The sequence below is a fragment of the Panulirus ornatus genome, chromosome 58 (assembly GCF_036320965.1).
Source record: "Panulirus ornatus isolate Po-2019 chromosome 58, ASM3632096v1, whole genome shotgun sequence".
NCBI lineage: Eukaryota > Metazoa > Arthropoda > Malacostraca > Decapoda > Palinuridae > Panulirus > Panulirus ornatus.
In genome coordinates, this window is record NC_092281.1 from 33,664,181 (window position 1) to 33,677,464 (window position 13,284).

Genomic DNA, 13,284 nt, shown 5'->3' on the forward strand with positions numbered 1-13,284 from the left:
ATCGTCGTCCACAGGCGCCCTTTGTTGGAGTGGGTGTGGCGTGGACACAGTACTGGGACCTTCATGATAAATTATCTACAACGTTCCAGGTGTCCACATATCAGGGATATGACTGTGTACAACGGTGGCTGGGGTTAAAGTCACTGGATCATATATAAAACATACAAAGGTTAACATTGATTCTCTTAAGATTTCAAGGCAATGAAAGGTTTGTGGTGCAGTCTTTATGACTGAAGGTCATATTTAGATAGAGATTTATCAAATGGATATTACATCAACGTCACAGTAGCCACTCCGGCCACTGTATTACTAACACAAGGGTTAACTGTAGTCATACAATACAAATACTAAAACTTAAGGTAGGTTTACACTTACGCACTTTTGTGTTACGGCCTGGTACGGCGTGGGCCGCACTAAAGACGCCAGCGAGGTGGCGCGGTGAGAGGCAAAATGACCGTTATTGGGCGGCGTCCCTTGTTTTCGTGCGGTGTGTTACGGCGTGTTGTTGCGGTAATGTTGCGGTGTCTTGCGCAGTGTCACGGCAGTGGCGCGGTGTTTGCGGCTTTTGATGGCGCGGTTTCATACGGCATGGCACGGCCTCTTGCCGTGGTTGCGGTGTGTCGCGGGCAGCTTGCGGTGTTGTTGCGGGTAGCTTGCGGTGTTGTTGCGGAGTGAGCGCACATGTGCACGAGACACGACGTGGAACGATGCATGATTGTTGCACATGCACCGTTCCAAACCGTGTCGGATATGAACCAAGGGTATATATAGAGGTCTGGCAAGCACATGCCTCATTCTTTTGCCAGCCAGCATACAGTATGGACATCCAGAGCCTCTCACCCCAGGAGACCCAGAGAATTTTGGCAGCTGTACTCTGTATTTGTGCAGTCCAGGTCGTCTACGAGTGGAGAAGAAGACGTACTGCAGTGCCACACCCACCAGAACGATTGCGAAGAAAGGACGGCAGGGCAGGGCGGTTATGGAGTCGGGAGTGGCTGACACGGCGACAATTATATGGAAACTACGACCAGCTGCTACAAGAATTGAACAAAGAGGACCCCGAAGGACACAAGAATTTCCTACGCATCTACCCAGAATTGTTCCTGGAGATGGTTGAGAGGCTGACGCCCATTTTGAAGAAGAAGGACACTAGAATGCGGAATGCACAAGAGGAGGGACTTAAGTTGGCGGTCACCCTCCGGCACCTGGCAACTGGGAACGACTATCCAAGTCTCCAATACAGCTTCATAGTCTCCAAGGCTTCCATATGCCGGTTTATCCCGATAGTCTGCGATGCCATTATCGACAGCTACAAACCAGAAGTGATGAAGTGCCCCAAGGCACCAGAAGAATGGAAGAACGTAGCACAACGATTCGCCTCAAAGTGGAACTACTTCAATTGTGTGGGAGCCCTGGATGGGAAGCAGGTCGCAATCAAGAAACCCAGAGGTGGAGGCTCACTGTACTTCAATTACAAAAAGTTTCACAGCATCGTCCTCATGGCCCTCTCCGATGCAAATTACAAGTTCTTGTACATCGACGTCGGTACAGAAGGAGGCGCTGGGGATGGAGGTGCCTGGCAGATGTGCACCCTGGCCAGGGCCATTAATAACAACCGTGCACACTTCCCTCATGACACAACTCTGCCCAACGACGACGAACCCATCCCCTACCACATAGTCGCCGACGATGCCTTCGCTCTCAAGACGTGGACGATGAAACCCTACTCCCACCAATCACAAGATCCCACCGAACGACTATACAGCTACAGACTATCTCGCGCTCGTCGTGTGGTGGAAAACGCATTCGGGCTGCTACAGATGAGATGGCGAATCTTCGGAAGGACGATGCAACAAGATGTCCCTGTTTGCAAGAAGCTAACGATGTGTGCATGTGTCATGCATAACCTGACACTGCAACACTACCCAATTGATCGCACCGTTGTCGACCATGAGGACCAACAACATGATGTCGTCCCTGGTACTTGGAGGGAGGAGTCACTGAACCTCATGGTACAACTCATGGCAAGAAGGGGACCGAACTACACACGGCGAGCGAAGGCAGTCAGAGATTACCTGGCCCAGTATTACTCATCGGATGCAGGCGCAGTGGAATGGCAAGAGCGAATGGTGTTTCCTCGAGGACGACCTCCTCCTGACAACTAGAGGACACACACACAAATATATATAACCCAACCCAACCAGTGAATGTACATAATTGTAAATAAAGTTCATGATGTACTTAACATTGTTTGATACTCCCATATTTGTGTATTGTCTGATAGCCATATTAATGTGATAGAGATTATTTGATGGATGATTGGGACTTATATGAAATGGTGTTGGAAGATATTGAACTGAAACTTAACAGGAATGAGAAAGAAACATGTAAAAGCATATTGGTCATAACATAAATACAGTATTTAAAGTTCATATTCTGACGCCAAATACCCCTCGATGGTTGGTGCACTTATAATAAACTAAAAATACATAAAAAGCATATTGGGAAGAACATATAAAAGTTTTAAATAATTAAAGTTCACACTCTGGCGCCAAAATCCTCTTGATGGTTGGTGCGTGAATGCATATGCTTAATATAGTTCAGTGGTACAATGTCTAGGATTTTAAAGTACTATTGTCTAACATGATATATTTGCATATAGAGAGGAGATAAAATTAGTGGACCTGTAATTGAGTTGTACCTACTCGGTTGGAGTAGGAGATGAACCACACAGGTACGTAGTCACAAACAGGTCAAGCCGACATGCTGAGATGTGACTACACACAGGACACCGCGGCTCCAGTGAACCAACAATACAGAGATTAGCGGCTGAATACCATACAGGTCTCAAACAGGTCGAGCTGACATTGTGAGATGTGACTACACACAGGACACCTCGGCTACAGTTAACCAACTATCGAGAGATTAGGGAGTTTACATGGGTTTCATATATACCGACAATCTACTGTGCGTTCTGATTGTCAAAGTTGAATAGTCTATAAATAGGATATCAATATCATTAGTATGTGTTCATGTTCATTATATCATGCTCTCATTATTATATGTATGTTCTGTCCCTTCTAGTTATTATATCATGTTATTGACCCATTTACTTGTCTGTCTGTCTGTCTTTATTCATGTTATTGTTAAAGATGTGTTCTCATTTCAAATTATTTCATAGTTCATATATGTTATCTTAAAAAATCCAATGAGTTAATAATTCATGTTTATAATTCATTTTCAAGTTATATTGTATTTCATATATTTCATAGTTAATATTTGTGCTATTATATTTCATATTATATTTTCAGATGATTTAAAGTAATTTTATAGTTTCATTTTATTTCTTATTTCATCTTTCTGATATCATATTATTTCCTGTTATCTTTTTGGCCATGTTATTTCATTCTTCAGGTTCATAGGTCAGAAGCATATCAGCATATATTTGGTCATAACATAAAAAAAAAGCATCAAAAAAGGGAAATAGAAATGCAAGTAAATATTTTAACATTCACAAATTCTATAAAGTTAGTTGGGTTTACAAAATCAACATACATTTCATTATTATAAATATATGTGTTTGTGTTTGTGTTGATGTAGTACGTGTTTCACTGTGTGGTGTCGTTCTTCTCGTCATCCTTCCAATGAGGGGAGACGGGCAGACTGCAGGAAGTGATGAATTTTGAGGCAGTTGTCTTTGGTGTATTCAGACTTGCGTCATGGGTAGGGGGTGGCGCCTCAGGGGTAGCGGGCATGTCCAACATGTTGGTGAGGCTATGCACAAGTGGCGACAGCCCAGTCGATGTGTTGGGGAGATTGACTGGTGTGGACCGCCCACTGAAGAAGGAAGGTGTCGGCAGCTGTGTCGGCTGTGTATACCCTGCTGCTGCTGCTGTGGGTGGTGTTGTTGAGGGATGTATGGGTAGTATATTTGTTGCGGCTGGGGTTGAGGCGAGATCCACTGCTGTTGTGATGGTGTAGGAATCGGTTGGGGAGCTAAAGCCACTGGTTCCGTCTGCGTCCCTTTGGGTGTTTGATTTTGCGGCAAGTTTATGGGCATCCCCCGAGCCAAAGCTGCTTTCTCCGTGGCATTTTCTTCTTTGGGGCCCGCCAATTTGTGAATCGTAGTGATGACTGTGTTGAAGAAGGGCTGCTGGTATTCTTCTGGCACGAACTCGAGGTGTTCTCTGATGTATTGGACGAAGACGTTGATGGTACGCTGTTTCTTGCTTTGCCCTTCAGGTATCAGTTGGTTCATTCGATCCATAATTCTGCTGAGTTGCGAGTGGACTGCTTCTTCAGCCGAATCAGGTGTGCCAACACGTCGCTCCCCTCGCTGGGTCCTCCTCTGCTTCAGCAGCCGCTTCCTCCGCTGAATCGAAGTACAGAGAGGCCCGACATGTCACCACTGGATGATTCTCCTCCGCCTATTTCCATTGTTGGTGTGGCGACGTCAGGTGCAGGTGAGAACCGCTCGCTTGGTATTGTCGGTTCGTGGGTGATGTGACCATCCAGGAATCCCCACATTGACATAATTTCATCCTCCCGTGTTGTCCGTTGTCGTGCTGCCGCCCCGCTCTTGTTCTCCTTCTCTATTTTTCCGAAGTCGGTTCGCCGTGCCTCGAAATACTTGTGTACTTGCTGGAAGGTGCAATTTTCGAATCCCCGTGCCAGTTCCCTCCATAGTTCCTCCTTCGCCCTTGGATTCGACCATTGCTTGTCCCGCTTGTCGTATAAAGTAGGGTGCTCCTTGAATTCGGCGATCTGCTCCTTCTGCTCTTGTGTGAACTTGTAGTCTGAAATTTCCTTCTTGCTGGGGCGGTATCGTTTCTTGGGCTGCACGATACCACTCAGGCCTGCGATGTCCTGGTACTCGATGTTGGATAGGCTGACCTCAGGGGGCAGCTCTTCCACGGGTTCAGACCTCTCCTCCGGTTCTGCAGGCTGGGTGTCCTGGGTGGCCTGGGACCCCTGGGTAGGCATAGGGGTGGTCTTCCTACGAGGCATCTGGGTGGTAAAGTGGAGCGAGAGTGGCTGGTAAAGTGTGTCGTCTGGCTGTCAGAGCGCGAATGATGCCCCGTTTTCTGTCCGGACCCTTTTGTACACCTCCCCAGGCGGCACGCGGCAACTTTCCCTACAATCCCCTAGGAAGGCGCCGCACGGACCCCGCACGGACCCCGCACGCACGCCGCATGCCCCGCAAGATGTATGAATCATGTATGAAGACGTTGTAACACTCTCGCACGGGCGCCGCAAGACGCCGTACCAGCACGCCGTAACACTCCCGTACGGATAGCATGAAGCCGCTCAAGGCCGTACGTGGCACGGTGTGGCGCGGAACCGTGCGGACCCGGGCGGTTTCTTGCGGGGTTTGTTTAGGCGCCGCGCCACGCCGCTTACGGTTTCGTGCGGCGTCATCAAGCCGCACGGTACCGCTCGAAAATTTGAAATGTTTTAAAATCTGAGCGGCGCCGTACGGATTTGGCGCGCCGCAACAGATGCCGCCAGTGTCATGGGCACGCTTTGCTGCGACTTTAGGGCGACATTGGTGCGGCCCACGCCGTACCAGGCCGTAACACAAAAGTGCGTAAGTGTAAACCTACCTATAGATATGTCTTCTATAAAGTTTGTATACATGTTCTCCTTCGGGTCGATACCTAACGCTTTCGTATTAATCATTCGTAACTGACCAAGCATTACAAAGCTGTGTCAGTTCCCACACTCTGTTTCATTAATCATTCTAACTATATTTGTTTCATCATGGATTTGATCCTTACAAGAGATATTTATGTTTGTAATTTTCTTGATCATATCATTAGTCAGTTGAATTGCACAATACGCTTGTCAACCTGGCCAGTCTACTGTTTTGGTCATGAGATATTATTCACAAGGTGTAACAGGACTCCATCCGTCAGCTGTGTCACTACCAGTGACAAGTCGTCCTTAGCAAGGCTGTGTCATCCTCAAAGGACGGAGAGAAATAGTACAGTCTCGTCGGAATTCTTCTTGCTCAAAGGTGTCCATCATCCCCTGCTCCTGTGTAGAGTGCAGCAGCCACGAAGGTGTAGGAGCGCCATCAAAGGTGTGCTGGTGATGTGTGGTAATAATAATAATACTGTTCACACTATCACCAACAACCATTTCTCAGGTTTTTCTATCTTACTTGTCGTCACTGATGACTTTCTTGGATGTACATCTTTCTATATTAGGTTGTTCCATCTGTTCACACAATAATACGTTGAAAGGATTGTTAGCTGACTTAAAAATAGAATATATAAAGGATTCATTACTGACTCACCTTCCATATGTCGCTGTACGTTTGAATCCACCAAACAGGGTGAGAGCGTGTACGGTCTCAGAATTATCTTGAACCTCTGGGAAAACTCTTCAAGATGATTCAATTGATGGTTATAACATGACCTTTACCGCAGGTATGACCCTTGCAATCAAAAGGAGTGAAAACCTTACTTATATGGGCCAAATATTTAGTGAGCGTGTGTATGACCTTACAAATATCTTCAACACGTGAAGGTGTTCAAGTATTTTTGGTTGAGGATCATGACTAACTTGTTGACTTTATTAACCCTGGCAGTGGATGAGCCACAAGCCCAAATAACCAACCAACCTGGCGATTATTTTAGATGTCTTGCTTGACTGACAATGTAGCACCTGGGCTGAGCCCAAGGACTTGTTACCCTCCTCCTTTCAGTCTGTTTTTCTATCTCTTCCTCACAACACTCCCGAAAACCCTCCAACAAACTCCACCACACTCCCCTTCCTCCCAAACCCTTCCCTCTACGTAGTCAGTAATGAAGACAGACATTCATAGCTTCATATGCAGCTACCTGCTGGACCTGGACGATCATTTTATGTTGAACTTATGGTTCACATTCTGGCTTCATGACCACAAGCTGATAGCCCTTAAATCCAACAACATATATACATCCTGTTATACAACTGATGTTACTGTCTGACGTATGTATGGTGCGGCTTGATGACCTTACCTGCTGATGGTCAAACATGTCATCATGTTGTGATTTGTATGTTTTGTTGTGTGGCACAGATTCTGTTGTAGATATCTTTAATAACCTTTACCAGTTACTATCCAGTATAGTGAACGATAGACAGACTTACGTGTTACAGACTCCGTATGATAAGCACTTGACGAGTCTCGACACAAACATTTATCTGTTGGGTAAGATCAGAGAACGAGTCGTCCAGTGGCAGAACATAAACCTACATCATGTAACAACAACAACAACAACAACAACAACAACAACAACAACAACAACAACAACAAATAAACAAACAACTGTTATGTGAAGATCTAGTTATTCAAAGTGAGATGATCACAAGGAAGTTAGGGATACAGAAGAGTAGGAGTGAGGTGTAACCTGGAGGCCCAGCCACCGTGGCTGGTGCTATATAGAGCAGTGAGGGCTAACACCATATCTTAACCCCTGGTGATGTGTGAGCTTATAAACACTGGTGGTATTTATGGCGGCCACCAGGAAGTAATGTTCACCAGGTATTGCTCTGCTCTACACTGATCCAACAACTACAAGGATAATGTTGTTATAACCTCTTGATCATGCTGGTTATAGAAGTATTATAGATACATGTTGGTGACACAAGGATAATGTTGTTATAACCTTCTTGATCATGCTGGTTATAGAAGTATTATAGATACATGTTGGTGACACAAGGATAATGTTGTTATAACCTTCTTGATCATGCTGGTTATAGAACTATTATAGATATATGTCAGTGACACAAGGATAATGTTGTTATAACCTTCTTGATCATGCTGGTTATAGAAGTATTATAGATATATGTTGGTGACACAAGGATAATGTTGTTATAACCTTCTTGATCATGCTGGTTATAGAAGTATTATAGATATATGTTGGTGACACAAGGATAATGTTGTTATAACCTCTTGATCATGCTGGTTATAGAAGCATTATAGATACATGATGGTGACACAAGGATAATACTGTTATAACCTTCTTGATGATGCTGGTTATAGAAGTATTATAGATATATGTTGGTGACACATCATAATGATGGTCTCGTCTGGTGTCCACATAACCACAGTACTTTACTACAGTACATACAGTAATATCAGTCGTAACAACACTATGTATGTAGTCGTGATTACCGTAACAGGTGAGTGGCAAGACTGGATGACGTAACGTAACAATATCAGACTTCATCATTCTCAATAGTTTAGGTGGATCATGTAATATTTGGCGTTGCTTCATGTTTTATCAGATGATCAAATGATGGCTGGTCTAATGACCTTCACAAGTCAATGGTCATTAAATCCCACACAGCAGCCAACCACTCAGGATGACCAGGAGGGAGCCACCTGGTGCAGACCAAGTGTACCAGCCTGGTGGAGAGGATCAACTGCTCCACCTCAGGATAAGAGCTGCTCAAGTTCTGTAGTGAGGGACACTCCAAGTGGCATGTGAAACTACCAGTCTTAGTTATAAACTACCGCCCGGCTGGCCGGTGGGTGGCTGTGGCCAACATGAACCCAGGGGCTACACACCGCCCACTGACCTGACCACCGGCCGGTGGGTGGCTGTGGCCAACATGAACCCAGGGGCCACACACACCGCCCACTGACCTGACCACCGGCTGGTGGGTGGCTGTGGCCAACATGAACCCAGGGGCTACACACACACACCGCCCACTGACCTGACCACCGGCCGGTGGGTGTGGCCAACATGAACCCAGGGGCTACACACCGCCCACTGAGCTGACCACCGGCCGGTGGGTGGCTGTGGCCAACATGAACCCAGGGGCTACACACACACACACACACCGCCCACTGACCTGACCACCACCACTGTGACCTGACCACGTGTGGCATGTAGCTCATCCTTGGACAACATTAATCAAATACCTAGACAGAATTTTTATGTTAGATAAAAGACATTTCTTGATACGAAACATAAGAAATGATGACGAAAGATAAGGGACGCTATTAGAGGTAAATATTTTGTTAAAATATGAAATACTCTTCCTCAAACTAGCTCCCTGTACTGTATTTTATTTTACATACCCAGAGGAAAATATATTTTGTGGTTAATCAACATAAATGTTCATGTTTAACAGGTTTTCTATTTCTGATAGTATTTCACTGATTCGGGTTTAAAGACCTTAGTTCTGAACAACCATTATAATGCAACACAATACATATTTATCATTAACAAATCATTTATCACAATAACCATTATGTTTGTACCAGAATCTTTACGTCCTCAATCACGTTTGTTAATATATAAGGAATTTTTCCGCCACATTTCAATACATAACATATATCTACACGTGTGTAAATATATGTATATGTTTTTATGAATTTTTCTTTGGCTTTTATAATTAAGGTGTAAGATATCCGTCTGAAGTAAATACTAGATAATATTATAGGTTATGTGTGTGTGTGTGTGTGTGTGTGTGTGTGTGTGTGTGTGTGTGTGTGTGTGTGAATGCACACAGGAGTGAAAACATATTTTACACTTACAAGGTTAAGAGACGGGGCAACACGAGTGTACAAATCCTTTCTCAAAAGACTCACGTGATAATGATTAAAGTAGTATACACACACACACACACACACACACACACACACACACACACACACACACACAGCGGCGTCTTCAATTTTTGATGTAGATTGATTTCCTATCTTAGTTTCGTCTACGGAATTCTACATCTTCAGTTCAGCACACCATTGTGGTAATGAAGGGAAAGTCACCACATTCATAAGCCGAGTGCACGTAGCTTATCCCACCTCGTTAGAGAGAAAACTTACCTGTATTTGAAAATGAACGGGAACAGAGAAAAATTTTTTTTACACATTTATTATACAACTATACAATTTATATTATATACATTACCACATTTCCTGCACTTTCCATTACAAATTTGCTGAGGTCATAACCTTGTAGTTACCATTACCTTACAACCTTAAGGATGGTGGTCTACAACACCTCTAGATTGATGGAGAAAACGAAAAGTTTCGTTTTACTATTAAGACCACAGAAATGCGGTAATTCCACTTCACTACCACTAACTACTAGTTATTTTACTTGTTGATTTTCACGGCTAAGATTTTCATCCTCTGAGCGAAGCCATACAATAATCGTTCTTATCTACTCTGAGCATTGTATAGCCTCCTGATGATCAAGATTGCTGTTTTGGTTGTCCGTTTCCCTTGTTACTGCTGCGTCTCACTGCACACCTTACATGAGTGCCTTCCACAGTATTAGGGACAGCTGCTGGGCCTCACTGTAGCTACTTCTGGGACGGTTGCCAATCTTCCTCGTATTCCCTCATGACCACAGCGCCAAACCGACTCCCGCCATCAGGCCGAAACGCACAAACATTTCTGACAAAATTGAGACAACCGCTTTCGCGTCAGTTTTGACACCAAGTGAATTTATACGACAATTACGTTCAAGATGCTTGGTTTTTCGTTCATGGATTGAACAGAAGCAACCAACGATGGTTGCTACTGCCCAATCCATGAAGTCCCCCCCACCACGGAAAGGTAACCAAGCTTCGGGGGGGATGGGTGTTTACCCTGACGCCAACGGAGAAACTCAGTGCAGAGATCTTTTCCTCGGTAAAGAAAGTGCAGCCGGACTCCGCCCTCATGAGGTTACTGCACGACAGCAAAGATCACCCTTTGGTAGGCTGTGCTATAGGCAGCACAGCTCCGTCAAAGATCTCACTCCATAAGTGAACTTATATAGATTCTTGTCTATAAGGAACTCATCAGTTCTTCTCCAGTGAAAGCAAAAAATCATCGAGAAATTCATTTGTCTTCTCAATATCAGGATCTTGTGGCTCTGTGTGGGGGACGGGGCTGGTGGGCTGTGTGTCTGGCTGTGTCTGGAGAGCGGGGCTGGTGGTCTCTGTGACTGGTTGTGTCTGGGGAGCGGGGCTGGTGATCTCTGTGACTTGCTGTGTCTGGGGAGCGGGGCTGGTGGTCTCTGTGACTTGCTGTGTCTGGGAAGCGGGGCTGGTGGTCTCTGTGTCTGGCTGTGTCTGGGAAGCGGGGCTGGTGGTCTCTGTGACTTGCTGTGTCTGGGAAGCGGGGCTGGTGGTCTCTGTGACTGGCTGTGTCTGGGTAGCGGGGCTGGTGGTCTCTGTGACTTGCTGTGTCTGGGTAGCGGGGCTGGTGGTCTCTGTGTCTGGCTGTGTCTGGGAAGCGGGGCTGGTGGTCTCTGTGACTTGCTGTGTCTGGGAAGCGGGGCTGGTGGTCTCTGTGACTGGCTGTGTCTGGAGATCAGGGAAGTCTTGGGCATAAATTTCAATATACTGTGAGCGATATCGTCTCTCAATCGATTCCTCTCGATCTTCTCTTGCACGGCCTTCATGATACGTTTGGGCGGCTTTCTCCATTTTCTTTGCATTTCAGTTGGTGATCCTGCGCCATCGAGCCACATGATACCAGAATAGTATCGTTCCTGTTTCCCAACGGGTCCAATCTTGGTGTCACACATGATGCCGAGGGAACCCAAATGGCGGCCGATGTTTACGTTGGAAGCCACGGGTTCGTTATGTATCTTGCAGTAACTTTCATACCGTTGCTGCAGCTCTTTCCTGCTGATAAGGTACCGCTTCATAGTAATAGTCTTTCCCTTCATTTGAACGAAGGTATTCATGAAACTAACAAAGGAAGCCTTTCCTTTGTAATCCCGTTTGTAGTAACAGAAAGCCATTGAAGACGTGGATTGAGTCAGGCGAAGTTACACAGACTAACAAGATAGTCCTTTAATCAATGGTCCTGTATCAGCACTGAACTCGAAATACGTCAGAACGACAATTTGAACCCAGGGCTGGAGGGCCAATTGATGATATTCTCACGTCTTGGTCAACCAAGTAACCTCGGTTAGACCTTGTTTATATTCAAATATAGTAAAGTTAATATAGTGAAGCTTGATGATTCTATTCATATGTAAGTTGCAATGTAGTTTGTATATATATATATATATATATATATATATATATATATATATATATATATATATATATATATATATATATATATATATATATATATTCAATAATGGATGGAACTTGGCTCCTAAGGTGATTTTGTTGTTGGAGAGGGACCTCCAGCCATTCTGTCCACCTTTTCCCTTTCTAGACATGTTGTGGTGCATTGGGTAGTGTGGCAACCTTCGTCTTCATCTTTTTGGGTGCAGGCTTGCAAACCTCGTGGAGTAGTTGTGGGGTTTGTTTCTCTGCTGCACCCGACATAGCCATCTGGGTGTAGCTATCTACCCGGGCTGGTGGGTCAGCCAGCATAGCTACACGCTCACTCGGTACCTGGGCTGGTGGACGAGCAGCCTTCCTTTCTTCCATGGCTACAGTTTGCCTAACGACCTGGGGTTGTGGAGCAGCCATCCTTACTACCACCCAGGTTGGTTGGGCAGCCTTCTTTCGTTTCTTTGCTACACCCTTCTGGTTGGGCTGGTTGGGCAACCTTCTTTTTCCTCTTCTTCGATACAACCTGCCAACCGAATTCGTCTGCTGGTGGGTCCGTTTCTTTCATGGATACAACCTCTGTAGCCACTTGGGCTGGCCGGTCAACCTTCGGTTGTAGGTAAAAGTATATATATAGAATAATGTGGTTATCATCAGCAGCCAGAGGCCATTCCTCCCTCCTTGCCTGCAGAGTTCTTGATTTTCTGGAAAGTTCTACGAGATTCTGGTAAGATAAATACCATTGAGAGGACGTTGTTAGGGGACAGTCAGGTTCAGTTTAGAGTTGGTTGTGGGATGGTTCTTTTACTGTGTCGTATCAGCCAGATGGGTATTTCTTTTCACAGTTTTCGTTAAAGTTTGTTTTCTAGAGGCATCATCTAGAACACTATTTTCCATATGTTTATCATTTTTGTTGTTATAGTTTCATTATCATCATTAGTTTTGTTATTGTTGATGTTCAAATATTTCATGCTATGTTCGTGATTGCCGTGGAAGTGTCTGACATCTTGCTAGAAGACTTTCTGGTCACAATATTTCTGCACTGGGGAGTTGATCGTATTCTTTTATTGCAGGTTTTGTTATTATCTTGCTTTACATTAAGGTCTACTGGAGGTTTTCCCAATGTTGGTTGAACATATGTCCAGCAACAGGAGATGGCGTAAGATACAGTATTGATGAAACTTATCTATCTATATACCTATCTAAATATCGCTCTATCAGTCTATCAATCTAACTATGTATCTATCTATATATCTATCTTTATCTGAAAGTCAACAA

The 13,284-nt window shown here is 44.8% G+C and overlaps 1 protein-coding gene across 1 annotated transcript; it reads left to right on the forward strand.

Moving 5' to 3' along the window:
- Positions 1–818: 818 nt before the first annotated feature.
- Positions 819–2,204, forward strand: LOC139766731 (putative nuclease HARBI1). The gene has a single exon (XM_071695652.1). The coding sequence runs from the start codon at positions 819–821 to the stop codon at positions 2,163–2,165; it is 1,347 nt and encodes a 448-aa protein (XP_071551753.1). The 3' UTR covers positions 2,166–2,204.
- Positions 2,205–13,284: the final 11,080 nt, after the last annotated feature.